Below are 27804 nucleotides of genomic sequence, written 5' to 3' on the forward strand. Positions count from 1 at the left end.
TGAAACATGGTTGTAACATTTAAAAATATTTTTGAAATAAAAATCTTCGCAGATTTCCACAGATAGGATTGGGCGAGAATGACTGACTTTAGCTAGCACACAGCATTTGTGCAAAAGGTCAGACCCAGGATAGCAGACATGGCAATTTGAAAGAAAGCTTCCCTGCATGGCAATAGTATCGTCCTCAGAAAGCACAGCTCGGCCCCGGGCCCACATAACGGAACCGAAGGCACCATAAACACATCTCTCCACGGAGCGCAAAGGTGGCAAGGTCTTCATGGTCTCCTCGGAGCTCTGCTCTAGGAACATCCAAACTGTTGCTCTGCGGATGACCAACTAGAGGGTCACTTCTGCTCCAGGGCTGCACAGCAGATACATGTCAGTACACACAGTTTCTCCCAAGTGCACTTTCCACACCTGCCCCCATCACAGCAGCATTTGGAGGGAAAATGGAGCCCGGGCTGTAGAAACACTCCACTGCCCTGTGGAAAGTGCAGCTTCTAGCTGGTAGGAAAGACAGTCTGAAAGTGACTTTAGCAAAGCCACCATAGCCACGTCTTTGTTCCCAACTGTTCTGCTCACACAGAGTCCCCTGTGCTTGTCAGGCATATGCACTTCTCAGAGCCAGGAACTTTCATAAGATGGGCACTTGGGCAGCAGTTGCAGCTGGAAACTATGACCCTTGCCTGCCTGTCAGCCGTTCCTTCTTAATCCCTTCCTGCTCTGGGTCTCTGTCACCTCCTGCTCTGATGGGGGCCTCTCCACACACTTCACTCCTGTTCTGTATAGGGAAGAGTATGGCCGGAACAAGGTGTGCACAGCATACCCTGTGTGAATCTTATGTTCATTCTCAGCCAGAGGGGAAAAGAGCCTCTGAGATAAACACCGGCTTCTGCTGGCTGTTTCTCCACGCACCCAGGAGAATGTCTCTGGGGTGAGGTTGCTGTGAAGGCTCCTGTCACAAGCAGAGATAAATCTGATCTCAGAGAGAGCTTGGGAAGCTCTCGCCATAACCTTGATCTGCGGGAGGAAAAAAGGCCAGAACCCTGCTGTCTTTCAAGCCAGCCTTGCTGACTCTCCATTTCTAGCATGAGTCACATCCCAACACTTCTCACGGCAATTCTTCCAGAGCAGGAGGGGCCACAGCAAGCCGCTGAAGACTGGGATTCCGGCTATTTGTCCCACGTGGTGGAAAATTTACATATTTCATGCCAGTTCACTCTGCGCATGCCCCTGGTGAGCAATACTAGCCCAGGAAATAGCTGTCCTGGAGCAAAAGTGCACTATGAGTTCAGAATGGGGGCAGAATAGGCAATTAGTACACAAAGTAAGCTCTGCCTAAATCTGCGTACAGAAGCTAGATTCTCATAGCAGGCGCATCTCTTGCTTCCATCCGTTCAAATCGCCCAATCATCCTTTGATTAACAAGATGGTGACAACCCAAGAGGCCAGCAGGAGTTTAAGCAGAACTTAGCTTCTTGCTACTCTACCAACTTTGTCTGCTTCTACCACAAGCATGAAAACTCAGCCAGTCAGCCAAGGCGCTACTCAGGACAAGGGAGGTTACTGTACAATGGCAAGAGAGCCCGCTTATTCTAAGTAGCTGGTGAAACAGCTTGTGGTTTTAACTTTAAATGTATTTGTTTTTATTTTGTACAGATGATATTTTTCTTGCATGTATGTCTGTGTTACAGATGATTGTGAACAGCCATATGGGTGCTGGGAATCCAACCCAGGTCGTCGGGAACAGCAGCTAGTGCTGTTAACCAGCTGAGCCACATCTTCAGTTCCCGCCTTCTAGTTATGATGGCTTATACCTCCTGCCTTTGCTACAGGCTGTCCAGGTCTTGTCTTTCCATGTCTTGTTCATGCATAGCAATAGCTGCTCTGGTTACAGGATGCTCGTGCTGGGGTTAGGAGTGCTCCTCTCTGTAATGTTCTCCATGTAACTAAATGTTTAGATCTCCATGCCTGCTCATTCTAATTTCTCCTGTTTCCCTCCATGTTGATGTGCAGAGAGAGGAAGACACTCATCTTCTCTTCATCAGAGACCATCAGTTTTCTAAGGGGTTCTCAGGTATGTGCATCACTGAGGCATAGACTCGGGGCTACAGCAACCTGGCCGGTACTACAGAGTTTGTTTGGAGCCGCACCTCCCCGGGAAACACATCTCCTGGCCTGCCCAGGAGAGGATCTGCCCAGGGTGAGGCTCCACCTGCTCTCTGAGCCCCGCCCTGACTTGGCAGAATGTAGAGCATACCATGGACCAACCATGGGTTTTGCTCCCACTGACAGCTGCAACTTCAGTGTCCCTCTGCCAGGCACAAATGCCCCCCCAGGGGCTTCTGCTGATGACAAAGACCCTTTGTATGTGCCCGCACCGCAGAACTGCCATTTGGAATTCGTCTGTGCCCTTCCCTAAGATTCATCTGCCCAAATAAATAAAAGTGTTCGGTCCTGTTTGTGGCATTGGAAAACTGGTCACTGTGCATGAGGAACAAGCTGCAGCTGTTCCTAAGTGCCTGGCAGAGGGCAACAGTGGAGCACAGCAATCAGGAGAGACTCAAGGAGGCGATGGTCAGACCAGCCTTAGAAAGGATGGGAATCTGGAAGCCTCGGTCCATAGACTGAAACTTCTTCAGATCTATTATGGATCTATTGCCGTAAACACCTACTTCAGTAGCTTCCAGGATAGGCATGTTACCAGCTTGAAGGAAGATGGTATTTTGTTTTTAAAGTCTCCAAAAAGCATGTGATGTCCTTTACATAAAACACCCAAAATAGGCAAATACATAGAAACAGGTAGGAGGTTAGTAATTTCCTGTAGAGGGGAGAAAGAGGGACAATGGGGTTCCTTTGCAATATGATTAAAATATTCTGAAATCACATGATTTTCATGTTTGTGCAAGTCCATGATTGTACTAAAAATTCCACCGAATTGCACAATTAAAATGGTATAATGAGTGGTATGTGAGTTATACCTTCGTAAAGATGGGGAAAGACTAAATGGGCATGAGCTCTAGCGGGTGCATCCAACTCAAGGAAGGCATCAGAACAGAACCAGTTAAACAGGCTGCTCCTCGGAGTGATGCTGCCTCAGGAGAGGAGCCATATGCGATCATTATCTTGATTAGGAAGCGCCAAGCACTGTGTCACTGATTGAATGAAAAGCCAGCACCACGTGCTGTCATGCAATGGTCCTAAAGACAGCAAAGTGTCCATCAGTACTTTCCCTGTAACCTTCACTATGGTCTCACCTAGAAACACTGCATTCTCGGGATGCCACAGGAGAGCACAGCATGGTGAGTTTGATAAGTCACGCTCAAGTCTGTCTGTCCCATTGTGTTTGTGGTGGCTGTTTTGTTTATTTTGGGTTTTGGCTTTTGTTAGCTTGACATCAGCTAGTTACCTGAGAAAAGGAAACCAGAATCGATAAGATTCCTCCATAAGATGGGCCTATAAGTGAGTCTGTAAGGCATTTTCTTAACTAGTTCTTGGTAGGGAGGAGGGCCCTGCCCAGCGTGAATGGGGATAACTCCTCTGGTGGTCCTGGGTGTTACAAGCAAACAGGCTGAGCAAACAGGAGCAAGGCAGTCAGCAGCTCTCGTCCATGGTCTCTACTTCAGTTCCTACCTTGACTTCCTGCCCTGACCTCCTTTAATAATGGATCTCCATGTGAAAGTGTAAGTGAAATAATTTTCTTTCCTTCCCAAGTTGCTTCTAGTCATGGTGTTTCGTCACAGCAACGAGAAACTTAACTAAGACACCACCTACTCTCTAGAAATTTGCCATTGTCAATATCAGCCTTCCATTTGTATGCTATGGGATGGACATAGAAGATGCGTTACAGACGAAAAACTGTAGACTATATCCCTTACAGCAGGGCAATTCATTAGCTTTGGTGCTTACATTTGTCTACCAGGGATTCAGTAGGCAAAGGCTGCCAGCTCATGGAAATGGGAAGGCTGCAGAAAGTGGCTGAGACATAGTGAAGAATTATGGTATCTGAACATCACTGTATTACCATTCATAAAAGTCTGAACTCTGGACCTATGTCTATAACTGACGGTGGGAATACAGGGCACGTGGCTACAACTCAGGCTTTGGGTGCTGCACCTACCTGCGGCAATGTAGGAGCCTCCTCCAGCTTTATAGAGAAAGTGACTGGCAAAGGGGGCCGCACAGATGATGAGAAAGCTTGCGGTCAAGGCGGCCACTACCCCCAGAAGCAGCAGGACTGCCCAGAAGCCGCGGTAAACTGGAAACCAAAAACAAAGAAAGACAAGGTTAGCCCTCAGTGGAGCAGGCTGTCCCGCAGGGGAGTTTGTTCTTCACTAGTCTAATATTAAACTGACGCGGCTGTGCAGAGTCTCACCCAGGGGACCAGGGTGACCTTGACTGGGAATCTTCAGCAGGAAACCAGGCTCTGCCTTGCCCCTCTTGACACACGTCAGTAATGCTTCTTGTTCAGCATTTGTACGACGCAAACTCTAAATGTGCCACAGGAACTCATTTCTCTGGCCTCGTTTTCCATTTAGAAAGTAGGAATACTTAAGGCTCTGCCCCATGTGATCACAGATCAGCTATTCACACCAGCCATCCAAGGGCCACACAAAAGGGCTGCACACAACCCTGTGACGCATAAACACTGCCTCGCCTCACTAAGGTGGTATTTGTACAATGATGAGCCTCTGGTAACTCTAACCAAAAACACAAAACAAACCAAAACCTGACTTCTATTTAGACTGCGGCTCTCATGGAAACTATTCTTATGATAATAAAAGTTACACCATTAAGAAAAATTGTATCAGAAAAAAAAGAAACGCCATATCAGACATGCATGGAAGTGGCTCTTAGTAAACATTTGTATTACAGGGAGAAAGTGTCCATGTGAAGTTGTGTAGGAGTCTTTTCCTCAAGGACAGGCAGGGCGGAGGTACCTCATGCAGCCAGTGATTAATGGCCCGTGGGTCTGGTGATTTACAGTAATCAAATGAAAAGGCATCCTAATGATCATTTCTGAGCTGGCTAATTACCAATCTATTAAACAAATCCATCATTTCCCTAAGGCAAAAATGCTAAAGCGAGTTCTCTTCAGTGCAAATGGGGGTGATCTCAGGGAGACATATTAGTCAAATTACGATTTTCTTAAGGAAAACATAGAATCTTTATTGGGAAGTAAAATGCATGTTTCTCAACCCTGCCTGCAAGGAATAAGAATGTCAATCAAGTGCAATCTGAAGAAACAAAGGGCAGGATAACAGAAAGCTGAAAAGAGAGGCCATCACAGTTTGGTGGGAGGAAAGGCTGCTGTTGGTTGGGAGTGGCTAAGCTCTGATTACAGGGGTGAAAATGTTAGCTTTCCTCTGCCTGTTCAATGCTGACCACTTGGCCATAGCTTTCAGGCCTGCTGTAACTGGAGTCAGGATGGCAAAATGTTCAGTAGTCAAGAAACACAATTCTCCCCTTCACTCTAGAAGATCTGCATTAAAACCCATCAGACCTGATTGAACCTAATCATGCTCTCTCTAATGTTCCTATTCGTATCTATATATTCCCTTTTGTGTGGCATCTTTAGCTTTCATTGGGAGAGCACTCTGCTATGATTCAGAGAGCAAAGGAGTCACCACCTCATTAGAGAATGTCTAGTTTGTGAACAAGGCTGTAGGCTACTCATAATGGCTCCCTGCTGTTCATAACACATACCAGAAAGAGCATCAGCCACTGCACCCTCAAATCTCAACAAACCCCAAGTTACACACACCTTGTAGAACTAGAGACAGATTCCAAACTGTCATAAGTAGGAATCATAAGAAAATATTTATTAAGAATTTGTTAGGAAGGAGTCATAAAAATTAACCCAAAGAACAGGGCAGTGAAGATCACTAAACATGGACAATTGATTCTGCATAGTAGTATGTGTTGATGTGGGAGTATATACATGTGTGTCTGTGTGTGTGCATGAGTATCTGGGTGTGTGTGCTTGTGAGTGCGCATGAACTTATGGGTGTATCTGTGCAGATATGTAAGTTACCACAGCCGGGAATATAACAGCACAATTAGCATAAATTCTGAATTCCTATGTAAAGAGAAAATCAAAATTCCAGGTACTTATTTTCCACTATGAATACAATAAAAAGGCACTAACACCTCATTAACGTAAATGATGGTTGGCAAAATCAGCCCCAAGCTTTGATTGTGAGTTGTTTTAGAGTAAATTCCATTCCAAGCATTCACACCCATCAGAAACCCCCAAGAATGGCCCCGAGGTTGCTGATAACCAGAAACCACCTGATTTAGCAATTGCATGCTGAAGGCTGTCTACAACAAAGTAAGACCCAATCCTTTCATTCACAAGTTCATGAAACCTGGGGAGCAGACTCATGTAACACAGTGATAAGTGCTTCCATGGAGGCAGGCTTTACTGTATACCACGGTGTCATTTCAAAGCTGGGCAACAGCAAGAGAAAACACACCGGGTTTGGCCTTAATGTTTGCCTTGTTGTTTCAGGAAGTATCATTTGGGGGTCAGGAGGAGAGGAGAAATCCAAAGGAGTTGTAGGAGGGATCATCTCGCACAGGTGCTGTTCTGGTAGAATAAGAAAATGAGGGACCAGGAAGGGTGGTAAAACGTTTATGACATTCCAAAGACTTGGACCTATATCTTTCCAGGGCCAGAGAGTCCCCAAAAATCATTCATTAATTATCAAAGAAATTGGTACTGAAAGACAAGCATCTTTGAACTAATAGGGAAAAAATGACAGAACAAGTTACTGTAGCACTCCAAGTGGGGGTTCACGAGGGGCTGCCCTACAGCTGAACCATGGGAGGAGCAATGAATTAGACAGTGATATTACTGTAGTACTGGTAATGAGAAACCAGCAAGAAAAATGAATGTCCTCGCTATCTTTTACACATACACACACACACACACACACAGTTAATCCTGTCAAGTTACAAGTATCTTCTTGACATTTTATAATTTAGATAATGAAACTTCTTTCGTCCAAAGGACGGAGGGAGAAGTCAATCCAAATGACCACAATCTCAGCTCTGTAGTGTTTCGTTGCACACACCTATTCAGTTAGAAATATTTTATCTGTAGTTCACAGATACCCGGTACACGCTCTTCAAACCTTGTCTTATTGTCTCAGAGAGACACAGGGCTAGTCCAGAGAAACCTGTTCTCCACAACTTCTGGAGCTTAAATGCTGTCACCAAAGTCAAAACAAATCCCATAGCTCCACCTCCCTCCAGCACAAACAAGTACTCAAAGATGTGTTGCCGCAGCCTGAGGCAAGATGCTTGTCCTGTTGGCTAGTAATCCTGTCCTTGAACAGCTTGTCTTGGCAGGGACAAACGGGACTAAAAATACAGGAGCGTCTGCCCCAAGGCGGGAGGACAGTCTGTACAACGCGTCCATATCTGTGGACTGACCCAGCTTAAGCCGCCACTCTTCACTATCAGTGGACTATCCCAGGACCAAAGATGCAGCGAGAAACCTGGTGAAATTATTTACTGCCCTGCTGTGAAGCTAGCCGAAGTGCCAAAGAATGAGCACGCTGGGCAGGAGGGGCAGGACTCCCCCTTCATTCTGGCTCTGGGAAGACTGTGTTTCTTTCAGAAAGGTAGAGAGTATTCAGGTGTGAATGCATTCATTCCTATTATCCCACTAATGCCTCCTAAGGAGACTGAGGGTGGAAATGGAGCCTTCTCCAATGCTGGGACAGAGGGATTTGCAGTGCTGGAGACAGTAACAGCAGTAGCTACAATCATGGGAATGTCTGGTCCTCAACTTACAATGTTCTCACTTGAAATTTTCCTAATTTAACCAGGTGCTAAATCCTCTGCCATTGATACATACCAGAATCTGAACTGATCCTTCCCTAGGCTAGTGCCATGGAGCATCTCTAGTGATTGTATGAAGCCTGATCCAGCGAGCTACAGTTCCCAATCTGGTCTGTTGTTACAGAGAGAAATAAACCAGTAACTACAGCTGGCCACATTTCTGAACTACGATGGTGAGCAGGCTAGTATATTTAAAAGACTTTCAACATACGTTGGCCTCATTAGTACAGCTCCTTGTAAGTCAAGGAGCGTCTGGGATACTACAGTACAGCTTGGTAGCAGCAGCATCCAGAGAGCTGTCATCCAGGGCAGGGAAGAATGAGACAGTGTGTACAAAGTCCTGTGATGTCCAATCCAAGAAACCACGTGAGTGCCCTGGACTTACTCTTCGGCTCAAAGGAGGGGCGGTGTTTTCATCAAGCCTCAAGGACTTTGCAAAGCTCTCTCTAGTCAACAGCCTCCCTCCTTGTGATGGACTGCACGTCTCTGTCTTTCCTGTCCCTTACCCATGTGCTGAAGAAGGTCTAAGGTCTAAGCCCAGACCCAGGGAGAGATCATTGGAAGATAAGGGGCCTTTGAAAAGGAAATGGTTTGGGATGTGATCATAAGGTTGGGGTCTTCTAATGGAGTCAGTGGCTTTATAGAATGAGGAAAATATAGCTGGTCCCTCTCTGTCAAGCGAGGACAGTATAAGAAGATAGTCAACCATAAGAGCTCCTCTCTGGAACCCAGCCACACCTCATCCTGACTCCCTCCCTCCACAACAGCAGCAACAAACAATCCCCTGCTTCTTCAGCCACCCTGGCTATCATGTTTGTTATGGCAGCTACCTACCCCCTAGAATCTGACCACCACCCTTCTCTCTTTGAAGAGACACAGCAAGTTACGCCCTGGCCTGTTCATAAAACCAATGAGTAGGCCAAGAAGGGAAGTAGACAGATTCAACAGATGGAATGCTCCTTCTCAGTCACAAACCTCATGACCCATGACTCAACTTCCTGGCCTCTCCTTGTCTGCTTCCTTCCTTAATGTGTGACAATAGTGTTTCCTATTTTCTGGCGCTGTAACCTGAAGCAGAACACCTGACCGAGGGCTCACTAATGTTCTTGACATCTGCCGGTCTCTAGAATGAATACTCTGCCCTCCAGTCTTTCTGTGAGGACACGCTCTCCCACTGCTAGACAGTGAACTCCTTCCAGAACCAACACTGGACCCTCTCATCTTTCTAACTCAAGCTGAAGCTTTGGCTTGACATGAAATAGATGCTCAATAAAATATGAATGAGTAAGTGATCATTAGCTCTTCGGCTCGTCTTCATTGCAGTCTCGAGATTAATGGGATTTGCAGTGCTCATGGAATAGAGTGAAGTTAATTAGTTCAAAGGGAAATAAATCTATTGTCTAGACCTCTTTGTCACAGTGACTGAATCTGCACTGGGATGAAGCAGAGTCATGTAGAGGAATAGCTGAGGGGTCAAGAGAACAGATGCTAACACCTGGGTCTTAAAGCCATGGCTTCTGTCTCCACATTTCCTTGTCTCCACACACAGCAGTGTGTCACTATGAATCCAGGGCATGGAGCTCTCTAGGACCCCCTGCCGTGATTCCTGCCCCACTCTGAATGCCTAAGGCAGGCCAAGTTTCCCACTTACCTGACTGATCTCCTTTTCATTCAACAAACAAAAAATATCTGATTGACATTTAAGAAGACCCCATGGCCTTAACAGCAATCCATGAAGGAAATGTTTATAAAACTACTTTACTCCACATTTTTTAAACACAAAATGGTAATCTCCTGGCCCCAAACTGTTGAGCAGATCCTAGGAAGTCACCAGCACAGAATCAGTATGGAGGACTCTATTCTAAGAGTCCTGGGATCTTGGCATCCTGATTTTCCTCCTCCAGATGACTTGATTCTGCAAATCTCTAACATCCTGAAAATCACATCTTTTCAGGCAATGTCGAGGCCCTCCATTAAGGAACGTTATTATAAATAAAGAATTTTCTTCTTGGTATCTGACTCAAAGGTGTTTCTACCATACACCCAAAGAGAAAATACTTTAAGAATTACACGGTGTTAAAATGCTTTGCTGTTTTCTTCTATGTGTGTCATAAGATACACACAAAAGGAGTCATCAGCCGCTCAATGGAATCCCATTTTTGCAGTCACCAAATTGAAATTCTATCGTATGTCAGCTGCTCTGGCAGGTAATCAATTACTGGCATTGCATTGTATCATTGAAAATGCAGAAAATGTAGAGAAATGCTCAATAAGATGGCAGTACGTGATCAGCTGTGCCAAGGTTGGGGTGACATGTTGTTGGTACATCACACAGACTGTAGCAAGGGGGCCAGGCTGCATCTTAGCACACTGCTCAAGGCTTCTTGAGGAAAGTGGGTGTGAGGGGGAGGAGAGGGTAGGAACAGCCAGGAAGAAAGGCAGTCCTGAGACAGAAGAAACAAGGGAGATGGGGATAGAGGGAGAAATACAGCAGTATCTGCCAGTGGCTTGCTATAAAAGTTTAGGACACTGGCAAGCTTGAAGCTAGGGGAGGGTTTCAGTGGGGGAGGAGAAACACAAGAGATACTTAATATACTTAATGATGCTCCTGATATCGTATATTAATTTTTATAAGTAACAGTTCAGTCTCAAGTTTTATGATTTTCCTTCTAGAAAAGATTTTTTTAAAAAAAAATAAAAATCATGAATTGACTCTCTAAATCCTATTTACAGAGCCCCTTGATGCATTGTTGTCAAAACCATCAAGGAAACAGTTTGGTTTTACATCAGAAAAATAAATAAGAAAAAGGCAAAACCTCACATCCTCTTTGTCTTTTATAGAACTTTATTCCCCTGGAGGTTAAGAATTTTGAGATAGGCAGCAAAACCTGACGGTACTTCACAGAAATGAGATTGTCTCATGGAGAAAGTGAGATGAGCCAAAGGCATTCCCAAGGAGCCGAAGCTGAAGAGGAAGGACCACGGAGTTTCCAGAAGTAAAAGCACAAGCCTCGAGGCATTGGCTGCTGAGGTGGCCTTCTGCCAGCACCTGTGGCATGCGTCCACTAGCTGATGTTCCTGAAAGAGGCTGGTCAGTGCAGAAACAGGAGCGGGTGGGTTTGGCTGTGAGCCGTGTGTGCAAGGAGCAGATCTTAGGAAAGGTGACAGAAGACAAGTGGCCCCTAGAACAAACACGACAGTTGGGACATCTGGGACACCCGTGTCTACTCTCTGGCCAACTTTCTTACAGTGTGTACACACCGTGAACGGGTCTGGGGTGTGTCATCCTAATATATAGGGTTCTGGTAAGTCGTCCATTTTTTTTTTTTTTAAAAAAAAGGGACTAAGAGAGATCAGCACCTACCACTGCGGGGGACTCTGTGATATTTCCCTATCTGCTAAATGTGTGCAGCCACCAAGGAGCAAAGCCATTTACTAGAATTTTCATTGCTCTGAGCTCTTACAAGAAGAAATCATAGATCTGGCCATGTACTTGGCTAGAGTTTATTCATATACACTAGCCCTGTATATTTAGGTCCCATCTACATTTGTAATTCGGTGTCTATTATGCAGGCTCAGCCAACTTTTGTTCCCAGCTATGGGATGCTTCACTAACCACTAAAATTGTCTAAAAACCATTTACTTCTCCTCCCCTGGAATTCACCTCAACCCCTCATTCTCTCGTCCTTTGTAGAGAAAGCATATGAAAATTTCTAAAGCATGCCGAGCTTGTGGGGAATTGCCCATTTTGCTTGCTCCCTTTTATCCATGTGCTCAGTATTAACATCTTTTCTTCCACTTAATCTTTGGTCAGCCCATATCAGCAAACCTTCAAGGGACCAAAGAAAGGCTTCGCTGTGACCCCTGCAGTGAACGTACAGATTCATACTTACCCCACTGAGTAAGAGGCATGCTCCTGGACTTCAAAGTCAGCATTTACGAACCTCAATCAGAAGAACCTGCCAAGAATCTATCTGCCCCCTTTGCGGTATGGAGCCCAAGGGATGCAATGGAAATACGCGGTGGTAGCTTTGGCTCACTCTCCTCTTTCTCACTGGCTGTCCTGACGCTACCTGTCGTGTGCTCTTCAGTAGTCAGCCTCCCTGGTCTCCTGTTTCTTCTCATAAAGAGGTTGAAGCAGCACCCTCAGCGGTCACCCCCAGCTGTTCTTTATTGAGTCCCAGCAAGTTCACTGTCAACACACCCCTTTGTAAAGATCTGTATGCACACAATCCCCAAATCTCTACTGGGAAGAAGCAGCTGTCTCCAACTGCTCGTCTCTACTGAGGAAACCACTGCAAAGATCCAGCCCAGGGCTCCCCCAGCTTCTCCCCGCACTTTTGCAGGGGAGCTTGCCTAACGCACTCAGCTGCTGCAAAAGGACACAGTCTTGGAAGGCTTCCTTCCCTAGCTGCGGGACAACAGGAGCTGTTAGAGCAAACACCCTCTGATGGTGGAACAACTGTTGCTGCTCTGGAAACAAATTAACAAGCTGACTTCCAAAAATATCCCGCAGGCCATGAACAAAAAGCACTAAAGCAAAAGACTGGATGCAGACATAGCCTTTGCCATGGACGGACTTGAAAGGCAAGGACTTGAAAAATACTTGAAAACCCACTCTAGATAAGGCAAGGCCATTATTAAATACATGTTTTTATATCTCAGCTTCATTTTCCTCTCAGCGCCCCCAAACTAACTGTGAAGACAGAGAGACACTGACTCACTACTCCAAAACTAAGAGGGAAAACTTGAGACCTTCTTGAATCTTCTAAATGAATTAGCATGTTTTGTTTGAAAGTCTACATCAGTATGAGGAACACACCAATGGTCTTCCTTACAATGCTATAGAAAACTGAAGTTTCCTATTTTTTGAGCCACACCCACAATGAAGTTTCTAAAGATGCCTCAGACTGTGGAGAGTTAGAATACCACAGATGGGTAGCCAAATCTTCCATGGACTTTCCATAGTAGCCATATATTGCCTGCCTCTGTATCTAATCTAACACTCTCTCTACTATTATGTAAAAACCATTTTTAATATATACATTTAGCAGATCATTAGTTTTCACCAATCCAAAAGTTAACAATGTCACTATTATTATCTGAAACCTGAATTCTTCTATAACCTTATTATCCAATTGATCCTGTTGATCTATTTGATAAGTGCCTTGATTTATTACTTTCTTTAATTCTATAAATGTGCATGCAATCCCCTTCTAGGGTATAACACAGTGTCCAGAACAAGCTGAATCTATGTTCTTAAGCCACTTTCATTCATTCTTGGAACAAAGTTACCAATTACCTAATCTTTTGGGAAGTAGAACTTGTTTGTGTTGGTATTGACTATGAAGCAAGTAACGGGAATGGAAGAAGTTAATAATTCAGCAACATCATTGGAGGGAAAATTTTAATCCTTATTTCTTTGGTTTCCAAATGGCTGTTTCAAGTGCTACCTTAAGGCAATCAAGCCTCGTATGCAACACACAGAGGCACAGCGGTGGGCTGGCATGAGCATTGCATGGAATGTTAGCTTCATGCTTTTTCCTTGTTCCCACTGCTGTATAGAATTATAATTGGAAAGGAAACAGAGGTCTTTAATCCCACCCAGCACTTGGGAGGCAGAGGCAGACAGATCTTTGGGAGTTTGAGGCCAGCTTGGTCTACAGAGTGAGTTCCAGGACAGATGGGGCTCCACAAAGAAACCCTGTCTTGAAAAACAAATTATATATATATATATCAAGAAAGTTTTCAAAATAAAAACTAAAAACTTGTTGTGGTGACTTTTTATACATTACCAATGCTAACAGGCTTCTATAAGCAGATCAAATAAAGAAGAGCTTAAGTAACTGACTACTAAAAAAGTCAGACGGTGTCACTTTGACGTTTTTCGCTCTCGGCATTTTTGCTAATTTCAGGGTCAAGTTCCTAATGTTGGCCCTGGAATCCCAGCAGTACTCATGTTTATTATGTTTTGTGAAACTACAATAAGGACTTAGCGGCTCGAAGGCCATTCCTTATAAAAAGCACTAACTCTTCATTGGAGCCAAGTGACCCACAATGGGCAGCCATGCTTTTCTGTCTCCACCCTGTGTCTGTCTCTTTTGCCCCCTTAGACTCCGAGGCAGAGTCCTGTGCACCTAGGCATATAGGCATGTTAGCCACCTAAGGAGTGTGCATTAAAGATGATAATCCTCTACCTTCAAGGCCAATAAGATTAAGTTATTTCCAAAACTTGATGTTTCATTATAATCAGCAGTTTCAATTGCCACTTTTCTGATGTCCTGATCCAGATCATGGGCAGTATGCAGAGCCTCCAGTGATTGCCCTGAACCTGGAGGCCAGGCATCTCCATCCTGCCTGGCTGGCTGGTTCTTTTCTTTGAGTCACTCTGTCCTACAGTGACATGAATTGATAGCTACATATCCTGTGACAAATCAAAACTCCTCACCAGGTAGCTGTGACTTTCTTACTGAAGCAAGCCACCCTCTGCCCCACCCTGGCATCACAATCAGGCAGACTGTTGTCTAACCAAGATGACCAGCTCTGCCAGCCCCTGACCCTCCCAACATCACCCCAGAACTTAGTTAGTCCTTCAGAAAGATGGACTTCGTCTTGACTCTGCTGCTTTTCTCCTACACTAAGAAGAAACTACTTTCCTGGCTTCATCTTCTCCATTGGCCTTTGGGGACTCGGTGGCTGTTGGTGGCTCATTAGAACCACCAGAACTGGGTCTCTGGGCTGAGTCCACTTAGAATAGTGGGCCTGCCTAAGAAAATTACAAGCTATAAGACATTTCACTAAACAGTCTTTGCCGTTGCCCACAAGATGCTAAGCTCCACGGTGTCCACTGTCAGTTCCCTGGGCTGGTCCTTGCTACTCACTCTGATTTCATCAAGGAATATCTTGGGGTTGTCCCTGCACTGACCTGTCCCTCTGTCCTCATTTTACAAAGAGCTTCCTCTTATTTTGAAGCTTTAAAGCTACCTCCATGGAGTGATTGCTAAATAGGCATTTCCTGCCTTCAACCCCAGACTCCAATCCCAAAGCTGACATAACACTCATTTAGCATGCTCAAATGCTTGCAAAGCCTGCCCAGCCTTCCTCATCTCCAGCACTTGTATCTCCACCTTCCTAGTTGCTAAGGACAAAAAAGAGTTATCATTCAGTGTCCTCTCTGTCACACCCCACATCTAATCCATCAGTAAATCCTGCCAGCTGTCTCCGCACAATATAACCAACTAGAGAGACCTTCTGGCTCCAGGAAGATGAGTAAACACACTTGTTTCATTCTTTCTGCCAAGCACAACTAAACAGCCTGGATATCACACATAAAATGAGTGTTAGAAAGACACACAAAGTTGGACAGCAGAAAACAAGCAAGCTAGGGACCTTTGGATTCAAGGAGCAGCACAGTGATGGGTCGCCAGGGCTTTCTCGTTGTCCTGTGTGTCCAAGAATTGGAATTAAGAAGGAGCACAGATAGGTGAAAGCTGAAAAGACTAGACAATCAATTGTGCATCTCATCCAAAACAGGCCTTTGACTCTGGCCAAATGCGAGAGGAAAAGCAGAGAAGCTCAAGAAGCACTTCCACCAAACAGCATGGGAGAGAGGTTATCTTAGCTCGTCCACTCAGTGTCCGAGAAGTCTGGACATTTATGCCCTCCAAACGGCAGTGAGACCACCCTGCAGGATAACAGTGGAGAGCATGTGGGGTGCCAGGACTTCTCACCAACAGAAGCAGAGATGAAGCCAAACCTTTCCTCCCAGGATGGAGTTAGAGGAGGCTCCTGGAGAGGCAGAGCATTCACCATCCTGCTCCCACTTTTCCCAAGCCCTGCCCTTGTGTGTGAAGGCTACGGATGTCATTGTAATGTGGCCTGATTCAGCAGGACAGCATCAGAGGAAGCAAATGTGAGCTCAGACCCTCACTATCTGTCATCGGAACAAGGCACATACACATACAGCTGTCACAGGTTATGGAGGGAGACACTTAGAGCCACCTCCATGAGTAGCATCAAGAAAAACTGGTTTAAGTTACAATTTTAAACAGGTACATGATTATATAATAGCCCAATCACTAATTGATTCAGTTCCTACTTAAACATCTTCAGTAAAGCGACGATCAGAAAAATTGTGACATTAATGAAAAGCAGAGTCCTCAGACACCAAGGCCACGGTGCAGAGGCTTGTTATCTGATGAAGGCTTTGAAGCTGTTGTTATGGAAACACTTCAGGAACAAATTTGAAAATCCCTGAACCAAATAAAAACTGGAAGGTACAATGAGCATTTTTAAATGAAAACTAAGTTATCTCAAATAACTGAAACAAGAACAACTAACAAATGTGTTAAATATCAGGAGGAAGAGAGGAAAGAATACACACTTTGAATGCAGTAACAGAAATCCTCTTATCTGCACAAGACTGGAGATAGACTTACAGAGATGATCAGAGGCTAAAAGAGCTGTAGAATTATGACAAAATATGAAGGCTCTATGTCTTCTGTGTCTCGAAGGTTAAATTAAATAAGACCAGGACGGAAAAGACATTCAAAGAAATGATTGCTGAAAGTTTCGAAGTCACCAGAAGATGTAAATGTACAGATCAAAGTAGCCAGGCAAAGCCCAAGCAGCATAAAGCCAAAGAGATTCACAGAGAAACTGTACGAGCAGCAGCAAATGCATCAAACTTTTGGCGCTTGGCAGGAGGCAAAGAAAAGCATACCCAAACGGTTAAGGAGGATAGCTCCTTACACAGCCAGATAAATGGCAGCACTGAATTTATCAGAGCCCTGGGCATGTCCTTCAAACCCTGAAAGGTAAGAGCTGTGAACTTCAGACTTAACACCCAGAATGACGACCACATTAGGCAATGAGAGAGACACCACAACACTATCAGATAACTAAAAATAGTAAAATCTGTCACCAGCAGAACTGCTTAAAAACACAAAGGGAATCTTCTAAATAAAAATAAAGCAACAGTGCTCTACCAAAAAAAAAAGACCAATCATAAAAATATAAACGAGTACAATACCTATTATTTCTCCTCTTGAGTTTTCTAAGTCATGTTTGATGATAAATAATTTTTAAAGTAACTTATTGCCTGTGACTCTTAGTATATGTAAAACTTGAGAGACAGTTGTCATTGCCATGGTAAAGGAATATAAAGACACTAAAGTTTTCCACCTCACACCTAAGCCAGTTTCACAATTGGCTATGACAACGTATTTCTTTTAGATATTGAGGAATGACCATTAAGGTATACAAACAGGTCAGTTGAAAGCCACTATGGGCCAAAACAAAGCTCAATAGTTAGGCGTGCTTGCTGTTCCTCCTGAAAACCCAAGTTTAGTTCCCAGCCCCTTTGTTGAGTCGGTCACAACCACCTGTAAACTTAGCTCCATGGGATCCTACTTCCTTTTCTTGTCTCTGCAAGGGTGCAAACACATGTTTATGTGGCATATTTACAATGCATACATATAAATAAAAAGAAAGTTTAATACTAGTATAAATAAGTCTACAGTAAATGTCTGTGTTGGGATTCCGGGATACAGGAGTTAGTACACAAAGCACAAGGAGTTTACAGAACTGTAAAACAACTATGTCACACCATAATGATGGTGTGCGTCATAATAATTTGATCAACCTCACAGAATACATAAACATAAAAAGCAAACCTTAGTGAAAATTATATGTTTTAATTACTAATGATGTATATAACAAACATGCTTTGCTTTGAAATAAAGTAAAAGGAAATATTGTGTAGATGAAGAAAGAGAAATTCTGTACTTTCCACTCATTTTTCTATAAATATGAAACAACTCTACAGCATTCTTAACAAAGAGAACTGAAACAATTGTTGACACACTGTCAAATAATCAGCCCCACATAGCACCCAGACATCAGCTCAAAATGTATGATGACTTAATTGCAAGTTTGTAAATATTCTACTATTAAAAGAAAACACGAAGTTCTTCAAGACCTAAAGACTGGGGAACAGCCCTTAAACATGACGCTAGAAGCATGGTCTTTGAAATTAAATCAATAACATAACCTTCATCAAAATCTATCACTTATACAGATGTTCCTATAAACCCCATTAAAACAATGGAAAATATTTATAAAGGTCTATATAATAATTCATATTTAAGACAATAAAAATAGTTCCAACATCCAATGGCAAAAGGCAAATAATGCAGCGGGAAATGGGGAAAAACACAGAGACAGCTGACTACTGAGGACTTGTGGGCAGTGCACCCCAGCATATGGAACACTGTGCACACAACGGTTAGGGACAGAAAGGATTCTGTGGCTATTAGAATGTTCAAAGTCAAAACTAGTGACAAAGTGTTGATGAGCATGTAGATACCCTGTTTCATCCCACACTGCTTCTGAGCTTGTGAAATGGTACAGCTGTACAGGCAAAGAGTTTGGTAGCTTCTGAGACATCTGAACACCCACCAGCTGTGGTGTGCACCTGAGATCATGGCACTGGAGAGGCTGGGACCAAATAATGTTGAGTTTGAGGCCAGCCTGGACAGGATTCTGAATCTCTACAGTCAAAACAAATTTTTTAAAAATATATATAAACTTTCACTTACGGTGTGGTCATTGTACTATTGGGTTAAAAGTGTTCATATGTGCAAAATAATACACATTATTTTTAGTCACCCAAACTCAAAAATCTCAAATGCTTTGAAGTTGGGTATTGAATAAACAAAGTACTTAGCAACCAAAGGTAGTGAACTATTGATGCATACAATAACTTGAGGGATGTCAAGGGCATGAGCATTAAATAAATGAAGCAAGTGTAAGGTTATATACTATATCACTCCCTTTAATAATACTGAATTGATAAAACATAGTGATATAGCACATTAGCATTAGGGAAAGCTAAGGGCTGGGATGGTGAGAGATAGAAGACTGAAGGAGTAACAGGGTGAAGAACCTCATAAGGATGCCCTGATCCTGCCTGGGGATTGTGGGTGGTGATCACACCATACACATCTACTTGTGTGATAAGTAATGATAGGGACACACCAAGTCTACCTATCTATGTCAGTTTCCTGGACTGGACTTGCACTATTCCAGCAGAAGATGCTGATGAAGAAGGAAGTCAAGTTGAAAGAAAGAGGCAGCCTCTGTGTTATCCTCACGATCACCTGTGGGAGCATAGACTCTGTAGGGAGTTTGAGGCCAGCCTGAGCTACATGAAACTCTAAAAATAAAATAATTAAATTCTAAAATATAACCAAGACCCATCATCACAGACTGATATTTTAAGTTACATAGCTTTTCAGACACACATAGGTTTTTGATGTTGTTCATGATGATGTTTGATTTGGCTTTGTTTTCTTCTTATGAGATAGATGTTCATTTAAGAAAAGTAATGTTTGTTAAATAATCAACATAGGACTCTACAAGAATTAGACATATGTTCACATCTTAATATTCTGTCCCTAGTGTTGTGAAATACAGAAAACTTCCTAACTAGGGCCCTGACTTCAGTTATGTCTTTCAACTGTTTATAGAGCTGCAAAGTCCTTGTAAGTCGGATCTATGCTTCCACTCCTTCTGAAGCAAGCATCCTCTCCATACCCACTCTCCCTCTCCCCCCAGCATTGGTCTCTCTATGATGCCTTCACTCACTCCCATCCGGCTGGCTCTATCTTGTTCTCCGTGCATCAGGCACACTGTTTCCTGGGCCCTGTTTCTCTTTTCTGAAACGCATTTTTCTGGCTACAGGCCATTCATGGGCTTTCTTCCCATCTCCGCGCAGAGAGAACTTTCTCAGAGGCTTTCTCCTGACCACATCTCCCCGCACCAGAATGATAAATATTTCTTTTGTTCTTGTTGCTTTGCTCCAAAACCACCAGAACCTACACAAAAATGTCTGGCTCATAATAACATGTGCTCAACAAACATTTGTTGGATGAATTTCAACCAATATTACCAGATAAAGAAGGCCAAATTTTAGCCAGGACACACGGCATGCTGTTAAATGATGAAGCTACTGGCAGAATGGTGGTTGTGATGACAAGAAAAATTTACTCTATCTGAAAACTCTACCACATGCCTGATGTGGACACACACATGTGAGACACAGGACAGGAGACATTCCACTAGGGAGAAGCCACAACGAGTGCCTCTGGCCTGGTGGTGTCCTGTTCCGGGAATTCCGAACAGGGGTAGCGTCACAGGAAGAACTGACATTCATTGAATAATGATATGGCCAACTGTTTTGCTAAGTACTTAAGCTAGCATCTCTGTTCACTTTACTCATATGAAGTGGTTTCTATTTTTACGGCCGTTTGACAAACCAGTATGTAAAAGAAGCTGCTCTTAGTTCAAGCACGGGGCCAGAGACTGGGCATTAGTTAGAAGCTGGGCTTGTAACTCCCACGGAAGCTGGCCACATGCCAGTCCCTATGTGACATTCTCTCTGTACAGCCTCTATCTAGTCCCCAAAGGAGGCAATTAGGCCATGAGACATTTCAGCTGCCCAACAGAACTTATTCCAGCCGAGCCCTCCCTTTCCTATTGCTTAGAAACTGTCCACCCCAGTCACCTCCACAACCGTTTACGTCCATCAGAGCTCTGTTCTAGATAATTCTACTTTGGTTTTTAGTTTCTCATTTAGCTTTGCCTTATGGATACATGTGTGAGGGCAAGGATTCCAGGCTTATCCTGAAGCATTCAGAATAGCACAAGGTATACTGTAGACACTTAGTAATTTTTTAAAAAATGTTCCAGTTAATACTTTGATATGGGCTTCAAAGAAAAGGCTTCAAACTGGGAGCAGAAGCAATGATATTTAAAGACAAGAGGCCTAGGTGAGCTCCCTGTTCCCCTTGGGGCTGCAAGACAAAAGGGAGTAGCCATTACCATGTGGTGGTGGGCTGGGGACTGCGCGCAACCAGGCAGCATGCAGATAGGATGTGCATAGGATTAAACCTTGGATCAAAATATTTAGGAAAAAAGCAATAATTTTAAGGGAATATGAATAAGAACAAAATTATAAATGTCCAGTGCAGACACAAAATACTCTAGACATTCTTTCCAGACAACGCAGCATAGCGACTACTGATAAAGCTGTCATATCCATTAGAACTGTAAGTCACTAGGAAATCATTTAAAGAATATGGAATGATGTACTCATTTCTTTGGGAAAAAGACATGATTTTATATAAAGGACTTGAGTAGCCATGAATGTTGATGTTCATGGGGTTGGTCCTGGAACCAATGTTCCTACTTTATTGAGGAACAAGTATGATTCCAAAAAGCTTATGCCTTGGGCTGGAAGTATTGGGAACGAATGCGTAAGAGACCCCAGTGATCTTGTCAGGGAACATTTTGTGCTTGTGTGTGCCAAGCCCATCTCCATTGCCCAGGATACTTGTCAATATCTAGAGACAATTTGTAATAGTCACAAGTGAGGAGTCCCTACTGGAATCTAGGAGGTGGAAGCCAGGCTTCCCATTATAGACCATTGAGCAAGGTGCTGGAGAGTCCCTACAGCAAAGAATCAGCCAGGCCACAGTGCAAAGATGCCAAGATTGAAAAACCAAGCTGTGCACTCATCTTGAGAAGGGGATTCCACTTGTGAGTGCCGCAGCCATTTCTGCAGATACACATAGAGCCTTGAGCCTGTCCTCCCGAAAGAAAGCCACGCTACACTGCTGTGACTCCAGTCTTATCTCCCAAAAGCAATCACCTTCAAGTCCAAGGAACTCATGAATAAACCACAGATAATACAAAATAGCTTCCTCTCAGAGAATAATTTTTAACTACAACTTTGATGCTGGGTCATGGATGTGCAGAACTGATGCTATCTTCAAGGATGGGTAGTGGAGAAGCTCAGTGTGGCGTTGTGGGGGTGGTACTCACACCAGAACCACTGGGAGCCTATATTTGGGGCAGGGGGCAGGGCTTACACCGAAAGACCACAGTTAATCAAGTACTGCAGAAACCCTTGCAATATATGATGAATCTGTGATCCTGTCTGTTTGGGGCCAGATGCTTTTATGCATAGTAGAAAATCAAGTTGACATTAACATATTTCCAAATTCTATGTACTTGGCCTTATGGGAGGAAACTGACTGGATATACTTTCTATTCTATGCAGTACAGATCTTTTTCTAGTTAGGTAAGTTTGAAGTGTTTAAATTACTTAAGTTTAGGAAATTATCCATAATTGACATCCAGAAAATTAATAAATAAACACTCCCAAAAGTTGATCTACAAGTGGAGGGTGGGAGAGACATCCTGATGAGAGAGTTAGATCCCCAGGATTTGCCACTGTGTCTCCTAAACACTTGAAGCATTTACCTTATTCATACCTCGAATTCATTCCTGTGCTAGGTCAAAGAGCCAAATGCCAGGATATTTCTTTCTAAATACCATTCTGCTTCACGCTGTACAGTAAAATGAGTTTATGTGTGTGTGGTTGCTTTTGTAAAGTCCCTCAGTCATCCTGTTCTTGTGGTGGCGATTCCACGTCGCGGTGTTAGCTAACTGCAGGGCTCTCAACTTTCCCACTGCACATTCCCTACCAATCCCTGGGGGCCTCTGCATTCCCAGCACTCTGTGGCCCCAGCCTTTTATGAGGGGCAAGGCTTCTTAAACTGTCCCTAGGGAGAAGAAAAAGGAAGGCAAGCACAGAGTGGGACTTGGCTCTCAGGTGGATTAGGAGGTGATAAAATGTACAGGAACTGGAAATGAGTCCCCCAGAGGGGGTGAGAAGGTCAATACCAGAAAAAGAGCCTCAAGTTCAGTCCCAGAATGGGCAACGAGCCAGCATGCACCGTAGAGCAGAGGTCTGGGCATCCAGGGTGGAATCAGCAGGCAGGCAGGTTGAGGGGAAGAAGGGCTCAGAAACAGCGGTCTCGATGGGCATCTACAGCGGAACCCTTGGTGGAAAGGGGCTGCTATGGTCACTAGAGCAGCTGCATTATTAGCTCCTGATCCAGTTCCTTCCCGTGCCTCTTGCCCCCCTTTCATTCTGCTTTCTTCATTAAGGATCATGCCCCTTTGCTCGCCCCACTTGCTGGCCCCTCGAACAAGGCACTGCACTGACTGCAAATGTGTCTGCAATTCTGATGGCCCCTCATTTTGTCTTGTTTGTCCTTTTTGCTTCGTGCCCTATGTACAACTTACACACCCTGCCTGTGATTATTTTCTGAAAGATTGCTCATAATATCAGAACTCTCTGCAGGCCTTTCTCACCACTAACTGCTGTGCTAATCAGTGCATTTTAGGAACGGACTCGGTATTTCGAGCTACTTACTTCCAAATGGTTCCACCATCAACTCAAATACATCTTATCTCAAACTGAGGACACCTCTTCCACTTCTAAACATGCCCCCCTTGCTCTGTCCTCATATTCTGTCCCGATCACAGGTCCTTAACTGAAGTCATTTGGTGTTCAGTACTAGTGGGCAGGCACCTGGCCACACAACCTAACAGCAGAAACAAAGAAAATCTGTTTCCATATTTTGATCCACCACTCAAAGACTTGGAATTATAATCTGAAGAATTACTAAAATGATGATAAACTTTACATAAACTTTTCATCTACAGGCAGCAGCAAATGCTTGAATTTTTGAGAAACCATTAGGTAAAAATGGGCTGGAGAGATGGCTCAGCAGTGAGAGCACTGACTGTTATCGCAGAGGTCCTGTCTTAACTTGATATGTCATGCTTTGTTGACTCCCATGGGAGGCCTTACCCCCTCTGAAAGGAGACAGAGGACTGGATGGGAGGGGGTAGAAGGGAAATGGGGGGAGGGAATGGGAGGAGAAGAGGGAGGAGAAACTGTGATTGATATGTAAAATAATAAATAAATAGAAACCCTGTAATATACAGATAGACAGACACACAGAGAGAGAATAAAAACAGAGGAGAAGGAGGGAAGACAGGAAAGAAGGAAGGGACTAAAGGAGGGAGGGACAGAGAGAGATGAGACGGAAGGAGAGGAGGGAGAGATGGGAAGGAAGGAGGGAGGAAAGGGAGCCCGTGTGTAGCCCTGTGGCAGGGTGTGAGCTTAGAATGTGTATAGCTCCAGCAACAACGAAAAAGAAGAAAACCAAGTCTGTTATTCAGTTTTAATTTTTTTCACCTGAAAAGAAAGTGGTTTATTACTGAAAGTATTTGATCAATTCATCTATGAGTGTACACACTAGGAATATGCTCTACCACCGAGCCGAGCCTCCAACTTCTAAATGTGAGTTTGATATAGAGTAATAATTCTCCACAAAATTATAAGCATTTCCCAGCTATGAAGCACTGATTTCTAGAGACATCAATATGAACAACAATGAAAACAGAAAATAAAGTAGACTAGTCTGCTCTGTGCTAGTGTGGAGCTAGAAGAAGCAGAGGGAAGAGATGACACCAAGCATAATAACAAACTCTTAGCTATGGGGAGGGGTGCCGGAGACTAAGGGGACACCAATGCAGGGAAATAACAATACAATCAGAACTGAATCATCACCAGATGATACAAACAAGTGAACCAGGATGACTGTAAGCATGAAACAGCCAGAAAACCTAAACCTTGGCAGATCTCCAACAGGCTATTAAATGGACTTTGAAATTCACGAGCCTGTTTCAAACGCTGAGAATTAAGCCAACCTCACTAAGCTTGGGCAATTGTTCTGTTACATAAATTTGAGAATGAATGATTCTCAGACTATGTCTTTGAAAGTTAAAAAGTATTTAAAGGAAACACTGAACTAGAGCCAAAATGTACACCCAGGTTCATGTTAGTGGAAGAAGAAGCCAGCACACATTCTCACTGCCGCTCATTTGATTCTCTGTTTGTTCCTCTGAGATGGGGACTGGCTGTGTCATCCAGACTAGTCTCGAGTTCCTCTGCCTCCCAAGTACAGAGGAGTGCTACCAAACGAGGTCTCATGGCTCGTCACACTAGGCAGCTGTGCTTACCCTTTCTTTCACTATGATTCTATCTAACTGCAGCGAAACAGAAGTCAGAGACTTGGGTCTTTGGGTTAGTTCCGCCAACGACCCGCTGTGCGAGCATGCGCAGCTACCCTATGCACACACAAGTCAACACTGACCAACCGTCCTTCCAAAAACTCAGGTGAGTGGAAACACATATTAACAATATTCCAGGCCATGATGTTTCAAATTTTATAAACAATAACTCCAATTTACTGAAAATGACTGTAATACCTGGTAATGATGAAGCTACATAGAGCTGCCTACAAAATAGCTTTGGGGTCTGGGGAAGACAAGTCTCATCAACTAGGAAACACGAACACAAAAGTCAGGTTGGCTGCTGTTCAGGAAATCTGTGCCATTCTCTTGTTCATCATTACGAGAAGAAATGAAACGTATATCTTATTTCTGTTCTAGAACATATCGTTGCTCAACTTAGCCATTCTTACTCAGTGTTCAATAAAATTGCTTAAAGTGGATACAGAGTTACATATGGATGCCAAGCAAGAGTTTGGTGATTTTTTTTTTAAAAGTTGGATATAATTTTGTCACTGGATCCAAATTACTGGCACAATAATTACCCGTGGTGCTACATAATAATTCTAAGCATAACTGCAGTGGGATCCCATGGCATGCATATACTCTCCATCTCCAGCCTAATTAGTCTGTACATATGACGAAACTTTATCCGTCTGTTCTCCAGTATCTCCTTAAGGTGCATAAGGTTTGAATAGATAGTGTCTGTAATGCCTCTCTCACGGAAGGGTCTTAACCTGTTAATGATAATGATGATACCCATAATAATGCAATGACCCTAAGTTATTTTAAGTTATATTAAGGAGATTATATATATATATCCTCCATCAGCCCCAACTTCCTCAAGTTGTGAGCTGTAAATACTCAGAAACGCAATATGTCCCTATCAACCATGCCCACACATCTTATTCTTGTCAGTCAATAAATGATACAGCATTGCAAGTATTTAAATAGCAGTTGAATATTTATTGGGTATTATAAAAAATCTAGACATGGCCTAAAGTATAAAGACTGACCAGGTTATAAGCAAATCATATACCACACTATATGTGAGATTTCAATACCTTCGGAATTAGATTTCTATGGGAGTTTCTGGAACCAATCCACCAAGCATACAGGAAGAGATAGATATGCAATTGGTTCTGCTCTATAGAACTGTGGTTAATATTATTTAATACGAAACATTACACAAATTAGGATTCCTTTTCAGAACAGTACATTTGACACTTCCAAGTACCGATAGTTGGTACCCATCCTTCATTTGATTATCAAAAACAATGTTTTTAATATGATTTCCAGTTAATTCTGTTGATGGTCAAACATTCCCAACAGAATTAAGTCACTTTCTATGAACACATTTCATGTGTAACAATTACAGAAGAAAATTTAAGTAGGATGTATACTACAATACTTATCTAGGAAGCAGCTCTTCCTGGTAAACATCACTGTCTTCCAGTTCAAAACCACATTTTAAATGATTAGCCTGAATCTTGAGTGAACCACAATCGCTCCAATTTTAAATCAAAGCTGTATTCTAATTAAATGTACAAATGGTGTGTTAAAATATTAATGCTTTATATTTAGCAAGTTAATAGATGATGCAGTATAATCACAGATGTCATATTATTTTTAATTGTTTGTAAAACTTCTGCAGCCAGGGCTCAGGGATACTTACTAATAGCAGAATCGTAGGAGGTAGAGTTGTGCTCACCCCTCAGGAAGGGGTACGGAGACAGGTATGCGTGTGTGCAGTTCTTGGATGGTGGCTGATTGGCTAGGGAGAAAGACACAGGAATGTTGTCCATTACTGAAGATTCAGAGATGACTCATGCCTAATGGAACGGGAGCCCAGGAACCAGGGACACAGAAGCAAAACAAAACTGCTACCTACCGACAAGCCCAGAGAGCTGCCAGAGACGCATACTCTGCTGGAAAACATGGGGAACTTGGAAGGAGAGTTTTCAAAAACAACTAGAATTCAATGGGAGGAACACAAGTTCCCACGAGACCTAGACTACAGGCAAAGTGCTGTACCTGTTTTCATAGATTCTTTCTACCAACTCGATGCCTGGCACACAGGAGATATTAAAACACGGTTGTCTCAGAAATGTAGTAAAGTTAGGTTTGACCTTGACTAGTTCAGACGAACAGAGAATCTCCTCTACACCCCTAATGTTAGGGAAACGATACAGGATACAGATGATGGAACATTAAAATTAAGAATTCAAACAAAATATCAGCATTGGAGGAAACCACAAGAATCACTTTTTTTAAAGCCTATGAAAGCGTCAATTTGTTCCATGTGTATTTAGATTTCAAAGTCTGAGTCTGTATTCTAACAGGGGTCAAGATGACAGACTCTCTAAGAAAGGTATGAAGTCACCGGAGACCTAAACAGTCTGGTGACAAGTTGCAGGACACCAAAAGAGCAAGGGGGTGACAGGAAGATTCGAAAATACGACAATAATCCCTCCCTAGGCTTTAGGCTGACTTTAGGCTGACTAGTTCTTTCATTTGGAAGATAATAAAGAGGCTGCTAGTTATAGCCAATGAATTGTTTCTCGAAGATAAATACAGCAGAAGAAGCAGAGTTCAAGGAAAGCACCATACTCTTCAAGTTCCTGGACTTCAAAGGGGAACTTTACATTTCCCTAGAAGAACACAGACATAAAAGGAAAGCATTTCTTGATATTGCCTACAAACTTGGGTGAAGCCCAACTAAGGCGGCTTTAATCTGCTACCACTGGTAATTAAGTTTCATTATAAAAAAAAAGATTAAAAAACTTTTAAGCTATGAATATAAAATAATACCTCTATTTCTGGGCTTTTGTATTTGAAATTTCAGTGTATAGCCAAATGAGTTTCCAAAACACTGATTTGATACATACCAATAATAGACACTTGAAAAGAAACTACCATGGACAAAATCTGCTTTTTTTTTTTAATTAGAGGCAGTATATTTTA

General features: G+C 43.2%; 1 protein-coding gene across 1 annotated transcript in view; it reads right to left on the minus strand.

The window, feature by feature from the left end:
• The window catches only part of Tmem182 (transmembrane protein 182), a 37868-nt gene that overhangs the window by 9255 nt on the left and 809 nt on the right, over window positions 1–27804 (minus strand). The window contains exons 3-4 of the mRNA XM_050134705.1: window positions 26516–26614; window positions 4121–4258 (exon numbers count right to left, since the gene is read on the minus strand). Coding sequence (XP_049990662.1) covers window positions 4121–4258; window positions 26516–26614 — 237 coding nt within the window. The remainder of the gene's footprint in view (window positions 1–4120; window positions 4259–26515; window positions 26615–27804) is intronic.

Source organism: Alexandromys fortis, unplaced genomic scaffold (genome assembly GCF_014885135.2).
Source record: "Alexandromys fortis isolate MF-2015 unplaced genomic scaffold, M_Fortis_MF-2015_v1.1 scaffold_20, whole genome shotgun sequence".
NCBI classification, from domain to species: domain Eukaryota; kingdom Metazoa; phylum Chordata; class Mammalia; order Rodentia; family Cricetidae; genus Alexandromys; species Alexandromys fortis.